We start from the raw sequence: 24557 nt of genomic DNA, 5'->3' as shown, positions 1-24557 counted from the left end.
CTTTATTCTATGAATTGTTTTTACTATTTTTGATAGATTGGTTAGAACCTCTAATTAAGCATAAGATCATATTTAACACCCACATATATTGTAGGAGCATTTTGTTTGAATTTCAATTATATGTGATTTCATACATTACATTTTTGAAGTTATTCCAAAATAGGTAGACGTGATGTGCAACATTTAAAAATAGTGGATTCGTGTTAAATAACATGTCCAAATTAAATAGGATACCTTGTGCAATTTCTAATATTTTTAATGAGGTCAGGTCCTTTCTTAAAAACTTGACATTTTATTGTGAACATATTTTTATTAGTGAAAAAGAATTTCCGTTACTCGAGATAAATGTTTTCTTTTAAAATATATTTTATTTTATGTTAGTAACAAAAAGAAAAGGATTGGATGGAGGAACTGGGCCGAAAACCGAAGAATGGTTTGTAAGATTGAGCCCAAACAAACACTTCGTGAGGCCTGGCCTTTGTTGGGCTCATATGCCACTGTTAGATGACCTTCCTGCCGTTCCAAAAATAAGTGGATTTTTTTTCCGGAAAGTAGACTTGAGAAGGAGGATAAGACAAATAAATTGATCATTGTTTGGAGGAAGTATTAAGTTTGTTTAGATAATTCTTCAATCATATCATTAGGTTCGTGATATGTTGTTTTAAATGAATTATTTGTAATATAACTACAAAATTTATATTAAAACTATAAAGTTATGCCTAATCGCAAGAGCAAATAAGGAATTCAAATTTACACAGTTTAAATTTTTCACCCCTTTAAAGAAACATGAAAAATGTTGGAATTGAAGAGACAGAAGAGACTTTTGTAGAAATTGTACAGTATGATGTGGGCCATGGGATATGGGAAATTGTGGGCCCATTGGCATGTGGGATCTTTCATAACGTTCAATACACCAAAAATGCATTGGGAATTGTTGCTTCTCAAATCATGACCCAAAATGTAAACAATTTCTCCTTCGATAGATATTTACCTGGTAAATTTTGTTGCCAAATTATCTCTACTGATTTAAAGTTTTAGGGTTTGTTTAACATATAATTTCAAATTTTGTAGTGCCTACAAAGTGTAAAAAATATTAAAATTTATCAAATTCTTATATATTTTACCAAATGTGTAAATTATAATTTATAAATAAGATATTAAAATATTTTGGGATGTTTTTATTGATAAATAGCATCTCTTCATGATGTCCTTTTTATAAATAAATATTTGTGTTACAAAATTTTAAATACACATAATTTTATAAAGATCTACTGATCAATAATAGAAATAACTAATTATTCTTTAGTATAATTTTTTAACATAGTACAAACAATCTTTACGTATGAGTGATATTTTTGTTGTAAAGTTTAAATTGATGTTATTGTCTTTTACAGAATTATATATGAATGGATCAAGTTTAATTTTTTTTTAAAAAAATTATTAAAAATTTTAAATCATGTTTTTAAAAGAATTTAAGATTCAATTTAATATTGCATGCCCTAATGCAAACGTGTTTAAAGTTACCTTCTTCGTTTCATATTAGTTGATCACTTTCCTTTTTACATGCATATTAAAAAAACATAAATAAGTAAATAATTTACTAATTCATCCCTTTAACACTTTCAAATAGAATTAATTGCAAGGTTAATTTAAAAAAAAATTAATTAATATTTTTTTGATTTAATAAGATAAACAACTACTCCATTTTTAGTAAGTAACAGTAACTAATATGAGATGGGGAGTATATATAATTTTATTTTTACTTTTTGGATTGTTGCTACATTATCTGATGTTTGCTTTATTTAAATGTGGATACCCAACCTTTTGTCAAAGAGAGAGGGAAAAGTCGAAGGGTCGCAGAAAAATCCAAAGCTCAACACCCAAAATTGTGAAAGGCTCAAACAGAAGAAAAAGAAAAAGAAAAAATAGTGTTCTCACGTAAGTCTGAATAGAAATATAAAGATGGATGCATGGGGATGCTGCACCACCAGCTGGGAACAAAAATAGAAAAGTTTTCATTTTTTTTGTGTAAATAACTGAATGATCAGATTGAGCTAAATTTAAATCCAGTATATTGAAAATTATCTCTTGAAAATATCTACGCGGTGAAAATAAAGGGGTATTTCATCTTTCGATTTCCAACGATATCATAACCAATTTAAATTTGAATGGCTTAGATAAATTATTTTCTTTAAGCTAATTTTACACATTTACTATTGATATTTGATAAGCCGAGAGATTTGTTCAGCTAGATTCTCTTCGCTTGCTTTTTGGTACATTCAGAATACTCAGTAATCGAATCTATATATTCTCTTCTTCAATTCATTTGTCTTCTTCCTTATTTTATTCTCTCCTTTACACTAGGTAGATGGGAATTTAACTTTTAAGTATATGGAGACTCATTATGTGACTTAGAGTACAATGCTTTTCTATTTAAATTAGTTTTTGAATTGAGCTACATTCAAATGTTGTAGCTTTACATTATATTTGAGTTTGATTTATTGATTCGATATGAATCGTTTGGGGGTTATGATTATGCTTTTGATTGTACACGTTTCAATTAAGGCAGTTTTTAGATGTGAGGAGTGGATGAAAATGATTTCACATTCATTTGAAACGAGATTACATGACTGCTTATATGACTTAGATAATTTTTTAAAAGAAAATAATTTTTGAAATTGAATTAGATCAAAATTTTTGTCGTATATTGAAGGCCAAATATATATATATAGTAGGGTGCATATATAGACTAACGATTGAAATAAATGAGGGGGAATAAAATCAGTATAGGAAAAAGTAGAACAAACTCCATGCAGTTGTCACAGGAAAAAGAAAACTAGAGGGAGACTTGACATGAAGGCACGCATATTAAGGTTAAAAGTCTTACTTCATTTCTTTTCTAAAATATCATTTTGAAGAAAAGATAATGTGAAAGTATCTGATTTTAGTACGTGCAAATGGCAATACCAGAAGTATGAATTAGGCCTCCATATTTATTTAATTACGAGCGTAATAATTAAAATGAACTATATATTTGATGACAATTTCAATTCATAATTTATAAACTCTTGTATTATTCTCTTGGTCTCAATGTATGTACTACAAATTAAATTATAATAAAAAAAAATTACTTTTGATTATTAATTCAAACATAAATATTTTAAACTATTTTAAATAATTTTTTAAATTTGAAACTTACATAATAACAACTGTCATAAATTACAATAATTAATAATTAAAAATATTTAAGAGATATAAAAAAATCACAGTCAAAGAAAAAAAGATATTTGACTCTCAAAAACCAAAAGGTACCATATAAATTAATCGGAAGGAGTACTGTGATATAATAACTCCTTTCGTTTCAATTTATTTGTCTTTTTAAGTCAATTTGAAAAAATTATCTACTCTACATTTTAACTATCCAAATGATATGTTTAAGATCACAAATTAAAGAATATTTTAGTATATTTTTAATTTAAAATTACATAAAAAAATATTTTTTTATAATTTTGTGTCAAGTTAAAATCAAATAAATAAATAAATTAAAAGCAAGAGAGTAATGTAGATGTATTCATTCATTTACCTCTTTCTAAATGTGGATACAATTGAAACAATTTCTTCATTTACCTTTCTAAATGTGGATACAATTGAAACAATTTCTGGGTGAGCCACAAATTAACCGGACATCTAATTTGACTTTTCTTATACAAAAGTTTGGATGATTTTGTGTTATTTTTTTCTCTATATTTAGAGGACTGGAATTTGGCAGTATCTATGGGGGGCCGTCTGTTTATAACACTGCTCTTTCACATCAAAATTGACTTCTACCATCGCCGGATTCCCTAACCCCAACCATCGCACCACTCCTTAATCATATTTCTAATTTTTAAAATACAAAAAAAAAAATATTATTGAATTCTTAATAAATTATTTATGAGTGAATTTTTTACACAAATTAAAAGGTTATGTCAAAGCAAATGAATTATGTCGAACTAAATAAAACTTGCTCAAACTATTTTATTTTTTATACCACAAGGAGTTGTTTACATAAAATTAAAATCCTGGTTCTAAATTAATAGAAGTATATATTAAACAAATTTTAAAAATAAATATAAAATTTAGATCAAAGCTATTGAATTGGATGATCTAATATATCAATCTTTGATTTCATTGCCATCACACATTAACATCCAAAGACATATTTAACATTCATAATTTGAAGGCATTTTAGAACCAAGATTTGAATATTCCTTTGGCTCAAGGAAAGGAGGATTAGGACTAGTGAGCTAGCAAAACTAATCTCTAGAAATGTATCATCATTCATCACTAGAGGATTTGTCAATCTGTTTTTCATTGGTTCCATAATGCAAACATGGGAACGGGATGAACAAGGTCCATATTCCCAATTCGGCCTGAGCTCGAAGAATTATCATCATTTCCCTTGCTACCATCTTCAAACTTGCGATCTTGAACCTGTACGGATGAATAATATCCCTGGGGATATTCTAATCCGACCCCAAAATCACAACTCATTTCACCAGAGCCAGAGCATTTGGGACTTGGGGCATTAGAAGAACTCCTGCTGCTTGATCCTGCAGCACCCATCAACGGTACCATGTCCATGAATGAATCTACAGGCTGCTGCAATTGCTCCCCATTTGTTATGGCTAAAATGGGATGAGGTGAAGTTGTGTATGAACTATAGTCCTCATAGGAAGATGGGCAGACGACAGAATCTTTTGATGGGGAGCGCTTGGCAAGGTCTCCAGCTATTAAAGTCGAGCTTGAGCAAATGCGTTTGACGTCATACCTACTGATATCAAAATTCGTCACAGCGCTTGTCCCCCTGAACTTAATTGCAGCAATATCATAGGCTTCCGCTGCTTCCTCCTGCGTACCTGAAATTAGAAACATGGCCAAATATTAAGGTTATCTACAATCTGTCAGTTTTAAGTAGAGAATATTCAGTACAAATTCCTATTGAGTTGAGATTTTTGAAGATACACGAGCTGATTCCAAATGGCATGTTCTCAAAAACTGAAGTAAAAATAATTAGAGTTTGTATTGCTATATCCTAATTATACTCAAAATTTAAATATTATAATTTTTTAGTTGCTGGCTCCATTTGTCCCACCGGATATAGTGGTGCACTTTTGATTTAACATTTTGTGGAATGAGAGTATGGGTCACATGAATTACATTCTCTCAACAAAGGATGGAGCCAACTTGGGCCTGGGAGATGGAGGTTCATCTGAATCCCCTTCAATTGAAAAATTACACTATTTATATATGATTAAAGTTAATTTTTATGTATATATAAAATAGATATTGAACCTCATTCAGCTAGTACATGTGTTTACTTCTTCATATTTTGAGCTCTTTAGTGAAAATACTGGCACCATCATTTGGTTTCAATAATCCATAATTATATTACAAACAGAATATACCTCACAATCTGAGTTTTCAAAACTTCTCATTGGGGTAGTTACAACAAAATTATGATTAGAACTTGTATTATAGGATTTCTGTAGCTATAAGATCATTGCACGTTTTTGGCTCAGCGCAATAAAAAATAACTACTGCTACTGTACTACTATTATTCTAGTAAATAGAGAATTCAGAAGCAGCAAAAAAGTCTCGCATGTTTAAAGACGTAGCATTTCTTTTTCAAAAAAATTGTATCAGAGTGAAGAGAATAAAAAAAAAATACCCTATTAGGAAAATGAGGAAGACAGCTACAACGAATAGAATTCTAAATGAATAAAGCAGAGTAAAACAATGAGTGAATCAAATTACTTACTGAAGGTGCCAAGGTACAAGTCTTTGTTGCCTGCAACTCTTCCAATTCTGGCTTGCCACCTCCCATGCTGATGATGCCTGCCCAATTTCCCAAAGTTTTAATCAATGGGGTTGCTATAGTACTAGATTTTCATAGGTATGGTTTATTGGTTTTTGCATATGATTGCACATGCATAATAAAGTTTGCCTGTGCCCCTATTATTGAACATGGATAATTGCATTCAAAGAAAGCTGCAAATTTTGCAGCAATAAAATAGTGAATGTGGTAAAAAACTTTAATCGGTAAAAAAGGTTGGTTGCCCTTTTGGTTTAATGCTACTACGAACCTTGTTACTCCTCTGTACATTGATGCCCCTCTTGAAAACCCACTGCTTTTCCTGTTGTAACATAAAAATGGGATACCATACTAGGTCAATTTTAGCAATAGTATTGCAAGTATGTTCCTTCTTTTTCAGTGTAACAGGCAATCAAACAGAAGAAAGAAAAAGAGGACTAGTGAAGAAAATAGAAGGGACATTACTCCCCTATGTACCTTCTCAAGTGTGCTACAAACTCTTGCCTATTCATGTTTTTCATCTCCTCCAATTCCTTTTCGTAAGTGTTTAGCTGACATTATACATGAAAGATAACAACATAATTAATTAGAGAAGTAGAATACTATTGTTTAATAGAAAAATTACCTAAATACACATCTTATTTTACCATAATCTCTAAAATTCCCAACCATAATCTTATAAGAAATGTGTGGAGAGGGTGGAGTGTGTGAACAAGACCTCACCGTAACCTCATAGAAATAGAAAGAATGTTTATGTAAGGACCCTTGACTCAAGTAACACACATCAAAACAGTTTAAAGAAAAAATATAGAGGACATATTATTAGAAGCAGGCCATAGCATTCAGTAATCAAGGAGCAATAACAATAATCAAATAATGCAACAATCAAAACACAAGAAAAAAGGGTATAATTAAATAAATGTAAATGTGTTTTCTCTAACAATAACTTAAACTTTTGGATGAAATAGTCAATTCCAACATGGATGCATAATGGTGCAACATTTTCATTTGAAACAAATTTCTTTTTACGCACGTAAATTTAAAATATGCATATGAAAAACCCACTAAAATTTCGACAAATATCATGTCTCAAACCCAAATTTATGAAAATGCAAAGGCTCAATCGTGGGATTATTAGGCATAGGGCTCATCCAATTTAAATTACAAATTTGTAATAAAAATCATAAGTGTACTTACGGGGGAATTAATATGCGTGTTAGGACCCCAGTATTTTAAAGCAGCTAAATCATATGCTCTAGCTGCCTTTTCCTCCGTGTCATAACCACCTGCAGTATTGAAAAGTTCAAGAATTAAATTAATCACAAACATTAGTCCAAAATACATAATACATTCACATTATTTTCCTTTTTCAAACGTCAACAATATATTTTAGGCCCAAAAGTCAATATAGAGATGGAGAACGTCAATTACCTAGATAGACTGATTGATCCGAATATTGGAGGAAGCAAAGATTAGAGAAGAAAACAAGATAAAAGTTAATCAGTATATTCATGAAGAAAAAAATTACGAGAGTAAAATGCTTAAATTAATTTCAAGAGTAATTTTTTTTCATTGAACATCAACTGATCTACTGATATGAGTATTATTCTAAACGCAGTGAGAGCACGAAGCAATACTACACACCTTGTCTGCCTTTCCTAGTTTGCCCTTCCTTTCTGCAACTGTTATCCCACAAATGCGCCTCGTATCTTCCAGTCCACCGATGTCTAATTTGGTCAAATTCCATTTCATTAAATAAAGATTATTCAAAATGATTTAGAATTAATATCGTTATTATTTTTGAAAAGAGTTAGAATTAGTACCTCGTGACTCCGCGGTACTGCGAAGTTCTTTGCCCAAAAGTATCAATGGATTTGCGCGGAACTGATTCCTTTGAACCACTAACATTTTTAACTGCTACCGGCCGTTTTTTCGGAGCGGCGGCAAGCGACAGCGCCTGGCAATTGCTAGGATTTACAATTTCTTCAGCTGACGACATTAATGGTGCAGCAGCAGAGGCCTGGCGTAACCACGATTTGAATCCAGAAACAGAAGTAGCTCCATCAAATGGCAGATGATAGACACTATCAGTAGAGTTCACAAACTCATGATGAGAGCTCTGAAATTGACTATTTTGAATCATCATCTGTGGAGACGGAATCAATTTCATGTTCGCTCCAATTTCCAACTGGTGTTGTTCGTGATCAGATTGATTTATGCTGGGTGGAATATTAACGTTGATTTCAGCAATTTGTTGTTCTTCATTAGGAAGAGAATTTGAGTAACAGCATCCAAGGAAATCCTCAAGTTTCGGACCCTCTTCTTCTGGATTATTAGCAGTACTCATTTCATGATTCTCATACCTCCAACAATCTATTTTTGAATAACAAAAAAAAAATTACAGTATCAACTTCTCTTTAACAAATGAATTAGCAGTGGAAAAACGGAGCAAATCAGTAGGAATACCTTCAGTGGGTTCACAGCGTGGGAAAGGATCCATCATACATAGAGAACCATTAGAGCTTAAAGGCATGACCGACAAAGGAGTATTTTCAGCAGCTTCGTTCCGCCTTTCGTAATTTTTTACTTCTTCATCATCATCATCGATTCTGAAATCGGGAGTAAGAGAGAACCCCAACCAATTACTCATTATAATTATGAAGTAATTTGAACTCGATTTCTCTCTCTCTCTAGAACTCCGTGAGCGTTTTTTGTGTGGAGTTGGAGCTCATACTTTGAAGATCCCAGTGAAAGGAGACTGGCGACATTATATATATATTCTTCCGGTACCCAGTAAATGTCTTATTTTCGCTAGTGGACTAGTGGAACATATAAGATGAGAACAACAATTTCATTTTTTCTTGTATTCACATGCCTATAAGTATACATGAGACATTCGATATACTAATTTAGGAGAGAATTTTAAAATACTTGTGATACAGCAAACTCGTTGTAACAATTATAATTTGGAAATTTATGTAAATATCATAGTATCAAGAGTTAATTATATTATATTTTTATTATTTTTTAAATTATAAAAATTGCTTAAATTTGATAGGATTCGAATATATTTCAAAACGTTTCGATTTATTGCGTCTCAATTTTCGATACATTCCTCTACGTTCTGATATATCATGTCTCAATTTTGAATATATTATTGAACGTCTCAATACATCACGTAATTTGAGAATAGGGATAGAGATTTTTATAATTTTTTCAAATAGTACAAAATTTTAAAGAATATAATAAAATAGTTTTGAAGAGTATAAATAAAAAAATAAAAAATGGGTGAGTTTTTGTTGGATAAGTTAGAAAATTGGTTGTTGGATTTATCTAATTGGAGTAAGAGTTTTAATTGATCCTATAATAAAATGTCAGGTGAATTTTTTAAATAATTATTCAGTGTTCACTATTAATCAAAGGGCATAAGCATAAGTGAGCTAAAAATATATTCTAGGACGTGACACTTTTCGAATTTCAAGATTCAAATAAGTTTATCTTTGATCGTAAATTTTTCATAAATCTTTTAAACATTTTGAATTATCAATTATTGTGATTTATAGTACTTTATACGTAGTTTACAAATATATAAATTTTATTTCAAAAAAATTGAAGATTTCATGCATAAATTCCCGATCAAACTTAAACTGTTTGACTCTCAAAAAATGAAAAATATCACATAAATTGAGACAAAAAATAATTAAGTGATATTTTTAACAACGTAGATGTGTAGATGAATGAAAGACATAATATTTAGATGTTTTGTAATAGTCTAACAGTACTTTTGACCTTTTTCTGTTTTATTTAGAAAATGTAGCAGTGATTTCTATTTTCTTTGACCGTATAAAGTACATTTTGTGTATAACAAATTCATGTGTTGAAGTCTGTTTGGGATATTCATAAGAAAAACAGTACTCCTGCTTAGTTACTAATCCGTATAGCAGAATCTATAAATTATTACTCCCTCCTTTTCAAAAAAAATAACCTAGTTTTTCTTAGTCTGTTTTAAAAGAATGATCTTTTTCCTTTTTTGATAACACTTTAACTTTAATTTTTCCACGTGATATGTTTAATGTTACAAAATTAAAAAACATTTTAATACATTAGACATTACTTTAGTTTAAAACCACAAAATTATAAAAAAAAAATTATTTTCTTAAATTTCGTTTCAAGTTAAACTAAATTATATATTTTTTTAAACGGAGGGAGTATAAAAGAGTCTGAGAAGTAGGCAGAGGTGTAGGCTGTGGTTCTTTATAGAGGTGCCTCGATTGTCGTTCCGCCCCTCTCCTTTCATTTCGTTTCTCAGTTTTGTGGCAGTGCAGCTGGCACCAGCAGCGTCAGCTGTGGACATGAGAGAGAGAAACAAACGCCTCACCTCATACATACACATTTTTTCTTTCTTTTTCCGCCAATTCACCCATTAATTTAAATTTGTATTAAGAAATCACAGCCTTACACATCTTTAGTTATTTTCTCAGATTTAAGATTGTCAATGTAAATTAAGAGAATTGTCAATCTCAAGCGAGTTGAGATCAATCTGCTTCATTTAGCTACTACTTATATTATAGCAACTCAATAACTAAGGTTTTTGACTTCTAAGAGTCAAATTGCATAATGTAAATGTTACTACTATTACTATCCATATGTTTGATCTAACTAAACTCCACCTACGTGAGTTTAAAAGGTGCTTCTTGTAGAAACTAATGGGCTCCAAGTTTAGAACATAGCCATTATGTGCAATGTATTTATATTTTTAGTCATTCGGCTCCTCTTACTGCTTAAAACATAGCCATTATTTGCAATGTATTTAAATCTTAGTCATTCGGCTCCTCTTACTGCAACCAGCGATTACTAAAAAAAACAACAATTTTCTTATAGACAGAACTTGTTTGTGGAGAGGCATATTGGAAATAACTTTGACTACATTTTAACAAGTTTTTATGAGGACTCTACTGTTTCAGAGGTGTACATGCGAGACATAAGCCGTGAGGTGTACATGAGAGACTACATTTTAACAAGTTTTTATAACTTTAGTACTAATAAATAACCTATAATATATAGAAAAAATATTATGATTTTTATTTGTGAAAGATATTAATAATCAATAATGACGAAAAAAAGTATTAAAATTACTATTTGAAAAAATTCATTACACCAATAATAAAAAATACATTTTAAAGCAAAAAAGGTTTAAAAAAACGACCAAGGCGTACATTTTTACGCTAGGAGCTTACGTCCCCAAATTCTAGGACTTACCCCAAAAAACATTTATGAAAACACTAGTTGCAACCTTAATCACTAAACCTATGTCTTGCAAAATTACTTTGAACTTCCAATACTAACATGGAAATCAATTGGAAGTACGCATTCGATCACTCAAAATTTTAGGCACCTATGGCCTACTTGAACAAACAATGAATATGCGACTATACAAACAGCTGTGACTTGACAGGGTAAATCTCATTCATGAAATTAGACTATTAACCAAATGAACAATGATTCGAACAATTACAACAAGAAAACCCTGTCTTGTAATCTAAATAGTTAAAGAATGAAAAAATTATGAACAACTATGATGAGTTTTGCATCGATGGCAATTCTTGCACTAATTATCATCATCAAAGTTTACTATATTTCCTTTTGTATGAAATCGAACATGAAGAGGCCTGGGAGCCCTCTGTTTTCTGTCATATCCCCTTACCACCATGAAGCCTGTAAGGAGAATTAAAGTGAAAATTCATAAAGACTAGGAGTAATTTTTTTCTTCAGCAAGGAAAATATTTCTTGTCACATTTATCCATCTATACACATAAATGCAACTGTGAATTACGGTTGTGACATTTGACTTGACCTTTTTAGGAAACATTAACATCATCAAATCCAACACTAAAGGTGAACACAACGAAAATGCCTTTTCATGGTCATTGGAGTAATAATACTTGGCCCTAAGTTTACACCAAAACACATGATATTGTACTAGTTCCAACATTTCCATCACCTAGTTCGTGTTAAGGTTTGCCATTATTTTCTTACCTTATATAAATTTTCTTTATATGGAAAGAAGCACAAAACATTTAACGTAATTGACTAATCCTTATCTTGAAGGATAAGACCTTGAACTTGAGGATCTTTCTTCTCACTTTACAATATCCCCCATATAGTTCTTTAGGGGTATAGAGTCATGTTCCAGGGGAGCCACAATGTAGGCCTTTAGGGCTGGAGAGTCATATTTTGGGGAGTACTTATTCTTTCGATATTTTTGTAGTCTTTTATTCAATTGTTCATCTCCTTTCATATGGATGTAGATAAGCTGACCAAACCACTTTATAATATTATCTAATGATATATTTCTCTTTTGTTTCTGATTTTATCATAGTTTAGGATTTCCTTTGCTAGATTCCGTATGACACCTTCAATTCGAACAGTTTGTAGAATGTGCAAAGGTAGGGGGTAAGATTAACGCACATCCTACACTAGGTTTGTTGTTGATCATATATAATGTGCAATCTGTTTTAGCCAAGACTTACTTTCATTTTTAATACTAGACTTCTGACCATTCTTCATAGTTCTATCTAGTATTAGAGGTGTAAAAAATGAGCCCAATTATAGGTAACCCGCCCAGAATTTTAAGGGTCGAGCTCAAGATAATTTGAATTTGGTTCAATCTCAACTCATTCAGGCCTTAACCCATTTAAAAGAATCCGTAATTGAGCCCAATTTAATCTCCAATTTCAACCCGTTTTAAGACTCTTTATTTGCATTGATGTAATGTATGTTCTTATATTAGATGTATGAATTACTATCTATTTTATATCTTTTAGAATTTATCTATCCATGTGTAACTTCTCTTTTAAAATTTTCATGAGTTGAAATTCAAATTGTGGTTATAAAATTTAAATAAAAATATATTAAAATTATTGAGATTTAGCGAGTCAAATTGGACGGGTCAAGACCCAACCCATTTTAAGCCCATTTGAGCCCAAAGTAAACTTGAGCGGGTTAGGAACCAAACCAATTTCTATTTCAACCCATTTTAATATCTCCAATTTCAACCCAACCCGTTCATTAAATTTGACACTCCTAATCTAGTATATTAAGTTCAGAATATGAAACGTATAGACATTCCTAAGAAAAAAGATATGTGAAGGTATACAATCTCATAAAATGAAAATATTTTCTTTCAATTTTGTATATTACAAAAGAGACTATCCATACCTTTCCAGAAACAATTCTGAATGTCCTTTGTTGACAAGCCTGGTTTGATATTATGAGTAATATCAGTATATATGAAGTCAAATCTGATAAAACATTATTATATAAAAGTAAAATATAACAAGCAACAATATAATTTTTACCTTTAACAATGGACGAAACTGAAGTTCCGCAATATAAAGTTGTCGCACTCAAATTCCATATGGAGGCCCTTGCAACAGGAATTGGATTTAGGCTCGACTCATGATCAGCGAAAACCTGGTATACAAAAATTTTAATTTGTGAGTTGACTGTAACACAACAAACTAGTTACCCAGACTACTTTATGGGGAGACAATCACACGATCTGATTACCTCATTGATCTGGAAATAAGTCCCATTCAGTGGAAAACTTCCCCTATTTGCCGTTCGACACGGAATCTGTAAATTCATGGTTATATGTATCTATCCAAATAAAGAATCTCTTAGGAAACAACATGAAATAAAACTCTCATGATTCACTTACCAAAATCGTGCCATAGATTATTTGATCATTTGGGGAGTAATTTGTACTGTCCGAGCATTTCTCTGAAGTTACAAAATAATTGTTAGTTCAAACTGTGTATGGCCAGAAACATTATTAAAAGAGAATTTTTATAGAAACATTTATACTAAGCATCCACAAATGACAAATACTTTTTTACCTGTTTGGCTGATGGCAAGAAGGTAAGGGCAATCGTCATCAGGCTCCCGTTTCTCAAACTGTAAAGTAATAAACATTAATGAATATAGTTGCATTGAAGAAAATTTGATAGAATTGGATGTATAAGAGATTACCCCACTCAAAATAGGATGATCATCTGGAAGCTCATACCTGCAATAGACCAATTGTGTGGGTTCAATATACATGTGGGTCATACTATTTACTTATGTATAAGCATATAATTCAGTAACTTGAGCTATTTGATGTACACAGAAAGACGGATTAAGTATTACTATTACTTACACTAAGTGCTCAGTCCTAAGTCGAGTCTCCGTCTTCAGTTTACGAGCAGGACGTGCAGCAGATTTTGGATTTAAAAGAACCAAGGCTTTGGACACTTCTTCATCACTATGCAATTTACTGATCTCATCAACAAAGCTCAACACAATTTCTTTGAAGTCTTTATTGGACTTGTCAATGAAGTTCAAAATATTTTCTCCAAACGCTTTAGTGTTGAGTTTGATAGTAGGAATCTCCTGCTCATGCTCTGCCTCATAAGAGAAGTCTTCAATGTCTTGTTCCAGTAATTCTAGAGGTCTGTGCTCTGGAGATTCTGGCATTTCTATGATAGGCTCACACTGTTGAGTCTGGAAGCTGGACTGCGAGAAGCTTTCGCTAGAATGGGGTAAATTTGGTAACGACACACACATGTTTGGGACGTCATCAACTCTATCAGGTTGCTTAGAGTCAGCCTCTCCTTTCTGTTGTGATCCTGGGAGGCGAAGCCTAGTACTGCATATTGCAAAATCTATAAATATTGTAATGCACAAGGATGAATTTGTCTTTTTCATGGAATATTGAGTATTCAATGTCGAAAAAATCAAGCGTCTTATGGGAATGTCAGATATTTCATACAATAAACAGATTATTGTGAGGCCTACATATCAATTTAATTGAAAAAACAATATATTATTTTATTTTTATGAGCAGTAATCTGATGCAAACCTTGCATATGCACTAGCAAAGTGCCTGCATTCAGCTCTCATTGGGCAGGCATCACAGTTTGGCTTTTTCTTTGTACAGAAGACCTGTGTGATATTGAAGAAAATTCTTATGGTTATAATAAAACTAATCAAATTATGGTATCATTGACTATTGAGTGCAAATCTGACCTTTCCGAATGTGATCATGTGATAATGCAATTCATATCTGCCAAGCATACCAACTTAATGAGCAGAAGAATTTCCAGAACAATTTTTCAGTTACTTGGGATCAAAGGTTACAACAAATCCATTGAACAAGAAAGCTCTAAATGCTTACAGTGTTGACATATCAAGTTCGCATAGACGTGGCCAAAGGTACTTTTGTATGGAACTCTCCAGGGGGAACCTAATTGAAAATAAAATCAACACTTAATATATATAAGATCGAACATAGTAACACTAAATAGAATTTATTCGATACATACTTTTCCAAAAGATGCATTTGGAGCCCATCAGGTAATGGTTGCAAAGGGACCCATCCTAGACGTACTACTATCCGAGCAACATTTATGTCAACCTTCAACCAAAAGTATAGTTAAATAAGAAAAATCCAGTATGTCGAGATTCCAAAGGCCCAACGAAAGTGGATAACCACTATATGCTGAAAACTTACAGGAAAGGAATGATGTCGAAGTGACAAAAGTCTAATGCAATCCGTGCTCTTCGGCCCAAGCCCAGGAATACTCAACAAATATTCTCTGAACAGAAGCAACGCAATAAGAGAATGCTCTATGATATCTTAGCTTTTAAATGTCATGATGACCATAACTTTGACTAAATAATTTATATTCTTACTTCACATCCTCCTTCGGGACATCTCTTAACCACTCAAGGTCAACGCTTCCATGATGTTCAAACGATCGATTAAGAAAATTCTGCAAAGTGTGCCAACTAATTGGTTAAGAGACCTTACTCCCAATATGGTACACACTCATTACATATTAAGAAATATATTATATATCCATAAATATTTGAATTTGAACCTAGTATTATTATATTACCTAGTTCAGGTTATTATAGGAACCTATACATTTCAAATATTGGATCCAGGGCTCAATACAATCAATGGCCTCTACCAAAACATAATAACAAATCACAAATATCTTTAATAAAATTCATGTGTTTTATTTGAAATTCACTCTTTTAATTTGTTTGGATGCAAAGCTATAAAGTTATTCTTTTAAGGATTCATTCATTCAATATTTCTTTTCATAGACAAAAGAAAATAATTGACTTAGAAAAGTTGAGTTTAAAATAGTATATAACACCATCATAAATAGAAAACAAAATAAAAACATGTATGGGAACAAGAAAAAATAAAACGTGGTAGGTTTATGTACTAATTAATGAGAATTTTGACAACCTAAACTAAAACTAAAAAATGGAAAAACTTTATTTATGATCATTTTTTTTGTATATTATATAAAATTACATACCATTTTCAAGTCTTTAAAAAAATTATAATTTTCTTTTACAATGTGACACAGGAATGCACTAACTTTTTTTCAATATTATCAAATTTTATTTTAAAATCTGAAGTTATAATTAATTTTATTTGTTCAGCAAGAGTCCTCTTATTATTACAAAGTTACAACTGATATTTAGAAATTTTATTATTTCTTTATACATTATGACATTAGGAATGTAGTAATTTTTCTTTTCAAATTTTAATTGTTCGTTGATATTTTTGTTTTTATTTTCAAAAGAATTAAAATAGGGAAACAAAAAGCAAAAACTATTAGGGATAATGGGATATAATATTTTTATCAATTATTGTAGACAAATTAATGTAACATCTTTCTTTTTGCTTATGTTTCTTTTCTGGGTAAGGTAAAGAGATCAATTAATCAACTCTATGGTACATCATAAATAAAATGAGAGAAGTCAAACCAGTGTACCTTAATTTTTGCAGCAAGAACATTACCCTGTCCTCGACATTTTATTGGTTCAAAAATCATTTTAACATCAGCATGTCTAACAGCTTCCCAATTAACAGAATCCCTATTACTTTCGGTGGAACCAGTATATGTTCCAGTAGAATAGGCTTTCCTCAATCTATCCCAATCAATTTCTCTTTTTGGCAATTTATTTTTCTCTTTCGACATCTCGTCAGGCAAATTACCTGTTTCATTTACTAAATCGCAACTCTTAGCAGAGGTTATCACTTCTGGGCCAGAATTGGCTGAAGACTGACTTCCACATGTACTTTCATTTCCAATAATTTCTTCTTGCATACATTCTGACGTATTTCTAGAAGATGATTCATATGTATTAACAAAAATTTCATCTGAATCTGGCAGTACATGTGTAATCGCTAGAGCTTGTTCTTGTTGTGTAGTCATTTCTTGACTATTTTGAAGTGGGAACGCTGAAGCAAGAAGCATGAAGGCATTGCTGCATAGGGATACAACAAGATTGTTTACACTCTACCAAATGAGAAAAAAATGAGGATATAACACAATAAAGTTTACCTCGAAAGATAATCTGACACGTTTTGTGTTAGGTAAACGCCAACCACAGAGTCTACCACTGACCCTTTCCATGGGGAAAAAGTCCTTTTCCCTGTAAATTTTTAGCATAATAAAAATTTAGCATAAGAATAGAAGTATTGAATTACTTTTAAAAGAGAAATGCTTGAGTTGTACCTAAGACAAGACGCATGCGGGCAATGAATGAGGCTGCCCTTCCTTTAAATACTTCTCTTTGCTCCTTCCACCATATATTCTTCTTTTCATCCGGGTCCTCATCAATTCCACCATTTTCTATGAGTTGTTCCCACACTCGCTCTGACTCCTCATCAAGATCAACCTTGGGCAGTTCTTTGGCTTTGTGCTTTTGAACAATCATTGAACCATCAGGATTCCGCAAGACAAGCTGGCCATCATTGTTGCTGGTTATTTTCTTATGGGTTGTTGTTTTCTTTTTATAAGTTCTTGTATCACAAATTTTTATTTTTTTAAAAATCTGAATAAGTCCTGCAACTGTGGTTATCTTTGTTGAACCTGCAAAATTTCATTCAAGGTTATATAGTACAAACATTATGATAAGTACAAAAAGGATAAAATGCATGTCTCAAGTAGATTACGCTTTGTTTTAGGCCGCAGATTCTCATGTTGTGTGTATTCCTGAATTTCACTGCAAGTTGATTTATTTGTTCTAGGCAATAAATCTTCATGTTGGGGGCACTCTTCAATATCATCACAAGCTGATTTATCTGTTTGGGGCCACAAACCTTCATGTTGCGAGCATTCCTGAATTTCATTGCAAGCACTTATTTGAGACCACTTATCTACAAAAGATTCAAACCCATTGATTGCACTTATATTTGACTTAAGGCAGAGAGGATCTAGAATAGCAGTTGATCTTTTGCAATTCTTAGATCTCCTTCTTTTGGACGTGACTAGTGGAGACAAAGTCAAGGCGTTCATGGGCAGACTTGGTCCTAGTTCTGTATTTTCTTCCCTGTGAGCAGACAAAGTTAATGGTTCTAGTTCTGTATTTTCTTCCCTGTGAGCAGACTTGGTCCTCTTAGGATGGATTAATCTCCTCCTCCGAGACTTAACCATAGGGGACAAGCTGAACAAACACTCAAAAGATTCAGGATCAGCCATTGCTGCTGCAATTTGATTTTTGTTAGGTAGGACCTTTACAACAAAATGTGATCTAAATTTTCCTGTCTGCCCTGATTTCATACTTGAAAAACATGTATTTTTAGCACCATTGACAATTTCAAAATCTCTCCTGGTAACCCTCTTGCAAATTGTAAAAGAGCTCTTTGAAGTCACTTTGCTCTTTGTATTAGTATCCAATGCATTCCAGCCTTTGTCTGCATAATCAGCAGTACCGATGTTATTTGATGTCCTGTAATTTTCCAGAAAATCAAGCCGAGAACCACCTTTTTCTTGGGATTTATGGTCATTCTGGGAGGTCGTTTCATTTCTTGCCAAAGGCACGGCACCAATGTTTCCTTTTGTCCTCCTTTTATAAACTTTCACAGAATGATCCCGACAACTACTTGGGCTGATTGTTCCATGATTGTTCTGGTAGACGTGAGCTTCATTTCCTGCCAAGGGCATCAAATCTATTTGAGTTTTCCTCCTTTCATAAACTTTCAGAAAATGATGCTGACAGGCTCTCTGGTCATCCTGATAGATACTAGGATCATTTCCTGTCACAGATATGGTGCCAATGTTAATTTTCTGAATAGAAAGATAAATTCCAAAAATTCTTTGAGAACTAAAAGATTTTCAGCAAAACAAAAAGAAAAGAAGAAGACATTAAATGCAAATGAAAGTCGGTTACCTTGGTTGGGTTGGGACTCTGCCTCTAAATTATCTTCTAAGCCAATGGAGCTATTTGTATCAACTCCCTGCTCATTAAAACCGTCCAATGGATTTGTCAAGAATTTGTTGTAACTTTGAGTTACATGATTTCTAATCACTTCTACTGCTCCTATGGAAAAAACATCATCCTCATTTTCCAAGTTGAAAGGGAGAGATCGTTTACATGACTTCGAAACATGTCCAAGATCTGTAAGAATATCGTGCTCAAGATCAGGTGGACTTATTGCTGGGATAGCATGCTCAAGAATTTCTAGTTGAGGAGTTGAAACCTGTAGGACCAGAGATCCGGGAATAGTTTCTGGAATCTTACTATTAGGTGTTTGCATATAAGCATCTCCTGATAACTCATCTGAAACTTTGTCGCAGTCCTTTTCTATTTTCTTCTTTGTCTTCGCACTTGCCTTAGATTTACCTGATTTTGGAATTGAAGGCCTTATCTTAGGCTTTGGAGTTTTTTTGGGCTTACTTTCATCAAAGATTTTGGGCGTATGTTTTCTCATTCTTGGTTTCTTCAGTGGAATTTCATTCATGTCTACGCTACCACATTGTTTCTTCCGTGGGTTGTTACCCTTCGTCATAGGAGTTGAAGGAGCCATCGTCGCAGATTTAGAACCACCATCCAAATGTCGACTTAGAAATTCGCTCCTCCCTCCGATAGCACCAGAAACCTCCTCATCCTTTTTTTGGCTGTTATCTGCAAAAATGTTTGTAAGAAGTTAAGTGGACTTGAATTTAATGCAGATCTGGACATTAGAAAATTGTTAGTGGTTTAGTTGGTGTCTAATTACGTCAATTATTTTTTAAGTACATCAGATATGGTTAGTTCGTGATTCCAATATTAGAAATACAGGGGGAAAAGAAAATGATCAAGAAGGAAGGCACGAGTAGCATTATTTAAGTAAGTAAAATCAAGCAACCAAGTGCAGCATTACCATTAGTTCTACCATTGCAATACTACTCTTCCAGTGGTTATTGTAGTAAATGGTACCATGAGGTTCGGCAGTATTATCTTTACAGAGATTCCATTGTTATTTGCAGTATCACTCCTGTTAGATAGTACACCGTTATGCTTTTACTTATTCTGTTAGACTGAGCATCGTAAATGCGTGACTTGGTTGAAATGCTATTCCTTATTCTTACTGATTTCCTCCCTTTCTCACTTCATATCTTTATTTTGGATTAGGTTCAATTGTAGTAATTGCTACAGTTATATACTCATATTCAACTATGATCACTAAGCTCAACTAAATTCTTTTGAATCTGAAAAACTACTCCTTAGTGTTGCTACACTAGATACTGCACGTACTTAACAAACATTAGATGGAATTTTACAGGACTGCTCAACAAATTACTTCATTGTTAATTACATGAAATTACTAAAAACGCCAATAAAACATGAAAAATCCATCATACTGAAACCATGATATTAAAATTAACTTATGCATTGACCATATAAAAGAATATTTACACAATTAGGTTACAATTTATAGGTCAGTTTCTAAGATAACCATCTATTGCTAACCTGATAAAAACGATTACTACAACAGTTATAACAGGTCAAATAGTAAAAATATTTGCACAGTCAATGTATATAACTTACATGAACTATTTGTGGACCAAAAATTGTTCAAGCCAGAGTTAAATTCTGTTGCTGCTGGCATGCACTTGAAGGGTGTTATTGGTGTAAAAAAAACTGTTTTTTCCAACTCTTCCTGGTCTGCATTGCCCAGTTCCATCTCTATTTCAGTAACACAAAAACCCAGCAAAAATCATCAGAATTAAACCCCAAAAAACAAATTAGTCATTCAAATAAAAGAAAGTCAAAATTAAACCAATTTTTCGTCTCTTCAACAGTTCAATTTGCTTTTTTTGGCCAAAAAGATTGAAATTTGTTGCTACTAAAAGATAAACCAATTCATGAAATTCTATCTAATTCTAGCAAGAATTATGGAAAGAGAAAAAGAAAAATTGCAGAATTAGCAAAAACATACCTGATTTTCCACAGCAAAGAATGGAGGTGGATGTGAATGGCGCAGTAAAAGATATAGGGTTAAAAGAATTTAACTTCTATCAGGAGAGTACAAGTTATGTCCAACGACTAACTTTTTAACCGTAGGGTCTGAAATTAAGTACTCTAAACAAACTACAAGCTTTGTTTATTCTGGTTTTCTGTATCTGGTGTCTGCTATTCAATATATATATAGGTTTTATTGAATATGTTATCGTTGGTATCATTATTGGTATGTTTTATTAGCTTTATTGGGAATGTTATTATTATTATTCGGTAAAATCTAATCGTCATTATTAATATGTTTTATTTGAACTGAGAGTCTATTAAACTTTACTGGGTATAAAACACTTTCTAACAGAGACGACAACGACAATCGTTATTATAATCATGTAAAATCTAACCGTCATTATTGGTATGTTTTAATTGAACTAGGAGTCTATTAAACTTTATTGGATATAAAACACTTTTTAACAAAAATGATGACAATAACTAGGTTAAATTGTTATTATAGGATAAAACACTTTCTAACGGAGACGACGACAACTATTATTTTAAAAGCTTAACGTATCTTTATAAATAAATATATTAAAATCAATAATTGCAAGCATATATTATTATTAGGTGATATATATATATATTTTTTTAATACGATAAATTAAAGTCGTTTAATTTGATGTGAACCGTTGATATGATAGGTAGCTTTCCCCAATTTTTCTTCATTTATTTTATATCCAATTCTACATTACTAAACTGTTTTCCCCGTAAGGAAATATATCATTCCAGAATTTAGTTAGTTTAAATAAGTACTTAACATGATTATGATAAAACATTATTTTTGGGCTTATTTTAAATATGGATATATAATAAAGTAATTAGTTTATAATAAAAATAAAATTATATTTTTATTTACCTAATAATTAGTCAAAAGTTATTATAATATACACTAATTATACAATACATACATCATGATGCACTCAAAAAGTTGAATATAACTTAATTATATATGAAATATATATTGACTACACATGAAGTATACACTAATTATACATGAAGTATACACTGATGAATTTAATCTCCATCAACTCAAAATCGCCTCTAAACAATCTCAAAATTTAGATATGAAATCCACTTGATGTTTTGAGTCTTTTGATATGTAATTCGCTCAAAACGATTCAAATTTTCAAAATGTTGAATTTTATTTAAAAAAAAAAGACGAAGGAGAAGAAAAAGAATGAAGAAGAAGCAGCAGCAGCAACAATCATTAATGGCAAAATTGAAATGAAGAAGAAGAAGCAATAACATTCATTAATGACCGGAATGGTAAGTACTCCTTCATCCTTAAGCAAGAGGTCTCGGGTTTGAGCCCCTTGGGTACGGAGTCGCCTTGAGCGCTTTATGTGGGACTTCCCGACACGAATTCGGATTTAGTCGGGCTCCAATGTGGGCAATGGCGGAGCCACATGAAGTTGAGGGTGTCGACCGACACCCCTTCGTCGGAAAATTACATTGTGTAGCTAGACTAAAAATATTTTTTTATGTATATATATTACATATTGACACTCTTTGACTTCTACACAATTTTACTTCTTTATATTTTGACACCCCTTTGTCAAAGTTTTTGGCTCCGCCATTGAATATGGGTACGAACACCGGGTGAGAAATAAAAAAAAATAACATTAATTAATGACGAAATTGAAAGGAGAAAGAAGAAACAGAAAATCCATTAATGGCGAAATCAAAAGGAAGAAAAAGAAGAGTAATCATTAACAGTGAAATTGAAAGGAAGAAGAAGAAGCAGAGCAACCAGAAAAAAGAACCTCTTTAATTTGGTATGTAAATTTATAAGATGAAAAAAGTACTTGGATAAGTACTTTTTAATAAAGAACTATTGATTTTAGCAATGTTTTTCATCTATTATTATATATAGCAATATTATGATAAATTTTTATTAAGTATTAAAAGTGAATTATGGATGTAATATAAATGTATAATAAGTGTTTTGAAAAATATATTATGCTTATTTGGTAAAAAAAAATTGACACAATATATTATAAGTCTATTAAAATGTGTGATAAATGTATTATTCATCCGTAAAATTTATATTATATGTGTTATATAATTGTTCTTTGTAATATATATAAGAGAAAAAATATAAAAAACACCTGAAATTGTTCGAATTTTTCAAAAATACACTGTAACTATGCTTCTAAGTGTTTGTATCCCATCGGTGGATAATTGAAATTTGGGGCAGATATAGTTAATTTGGGATTTAATTAGTAATAGGTGGATATTAGGTGCGTTTGTAAATTAGATTAAGTAATTAAATTCTAACTAATAGATGATCGTCACATATTTTTTAAAAATATTTAAATTATATAATTGACAATCCATCAAAAAAGTGATCAATATTAAATTCAAAAATGGACGACGGGAGTATTTGGAAGTCAACTAGTGGATAAGAAGTATGGGTCAGGCGGTCAGCTAACGTGGTGGGGGGCTGGGTGAGAGAGGAAATGAAATTTAAGGAGAATTCAAAAAATTAAAGTAGGAAAAAAAAGTAATCCAAAACCTAAGAGAACCAAAAAATAAAGAAAGAAAAGGATATAAAGAAAAACTTAAAATGAAAAAAAAAAAATTAACACGTGTCACGTAATGATTGATGCGTGATAACAATTGTTTTTAAGAATCTGGCATTGATCAGTTCAAAATTATTTGGGGCAGTAATAAGAAGTCCTTATAGTTAAGGTGTCTTTTTGAAAATTTGGGACAAATTCATGTGTTATTTTATCTTTTCTCTATACAGTAAAGTTGTATTATAAGTGTCCAAGTGAATTTTTTAATTGCTATAAATGGTAAGTATTTTCTTAATATAGCATATTTATGCAAGTTTCCCTTGTAAGATTAAAGAAGGAACCTTTAAAAATGATTATAATTTGGATTTAATTAGATATTTATAGCTATAATTTGTTTAATTATGATTCATAGCTACACGTTAGAAGAAGGAGAAAGACGAGCGAGATTGAGGGAGGAAGGAGAAAGGCGAGAGAGATACTATTGACTTGTATAGTTGATTAATAATTACATCACGGTACAATTAATGCAATTGATTGTATAAAAAAAGCTAGCTACCGGAAGGAGAAAAGGTGCGAGGAAGGAGAGAGGCGAGCGAAATCTAGAGAGAGAGTGGATAGAGGAGAAAGTGATACAATTGATTTATATATTTGATCGATAATTGTATCACAAATACAATTGATCTATACCAAGTGTAATAACACATACAATTGTATCAATATTTTATTTCGTAACCAGTTGTACTTATACTCACTTGTTACTTTGTTATTATATTTATGTGTTACAATGTGTGTTTAATTTATATTTGTATTTATATAATTAACTGTTACCATTTGTA

General features: G+C 31.7%; 2 protein-coding genes across 4 annotated transcripts; both read right to left on the bottom strand.

The window, feature by feature from the left end:
* Nucleotides 1-4145: 4145 nt before the first annotated feature.
* Nucleotides 4146-8575, bottom strand: LOC125857477 (AP2-like ethylene-responsive transcription factor AIL1). The gene is made up of 9 exons (XM_049537081.1): nt 8321-8575; nt 7678-8227; nt 7499-7581; nt 7286-7294; nt 7052-7140; nt 6332-6405; nt 6126-6176; nt 5801-5877; nt 4146-4898 (listed from the first exon to the last, which is right to left on the bottom strand). The coding sequence occupies exons 1-9, from the start codon at nt 8502-8504 to the stop codon at nt 4351-4353; spliced, it is 1665 nt and encodes a 554-aa protein (XP_049393038.1). The 5' UTR covers nt 8505-8575; the 3' UTR covers nt 4146-4350.
* A 2693-nt stretch (nt 8576-11268) lies between these two features.
* On the bottom strand, nt 11269-21267 carry LOC125857466 (DNA glycosylase/AP lyase ROS1-like). 3 transcript variants are annotated; one of them, XM_049537062.1, is made up of 21 exons: nt 21129-21267; nt 20738-20875; nt 19097-19831; nt 17880-18962; nt 17440-17796; nt 17266-17356; nt 16693-17188; nt 15590-15669; nt 15408-15492; nt 15220-15311; nt 15072-15140; nt 14924-14960; nt 14757-14839; nt 14055-14543; nt 13886-13922; nt 13753-13810; nt 13575-13636; nt 13424-13489; nt 13213-13327; nt 13073-13111; nt 11269-11569 (listed from the first exon to the last, which is right to left on the bottom strand). In XM_049537062.1, exons 2-21 carry the CDS (start codon nt 20871-20873, stop codon nt 11463-11465), a joined length of 4317 nt encoding a protein of 1438 aa, XP_049393019.1. In that variant the 5' UTR covers nt 20874-20875; nt 21129-21267; the 3' UTR covers nt 11269-11462. The 3 variants fall into 3 exon arrangements, with proteins under 3 accessions (XP_049393019.1, XP_049393020.1, XP_049393021.1); XM_049537063.1 differs by lacking the exon at nt 21129-21267 and adding an exon at nt 20970-21051; XM_049537064.1 differs by lacking the exons at nt 11269-11569; nt 13073-13111; nt 13213-13327; nt 13424-13489; nt 13575-13636 and having other exon boundaries at nt 14045-14543.
* Nucleotides 21268-24557: the final 3290 nt, after the last annotated feature.

This window comes from Solanum stenotomum, chromosome 3 (genome assembly GCF_019186545.1).
Source record: "Solanum stenotomum isolate F172 chromosome 3, ASM1918654v1, whole genome shotgun sequence".
Lineage (NCBI taxonomy): Eukaryota > Viridiplantae > Streptophyta > Magnoliopsida > Solanales > Solanaceae > Solanum > Solanum stenotomum.
This window is presented reverse-complemented; position numbering and strand designations above follow the sequence as displayed.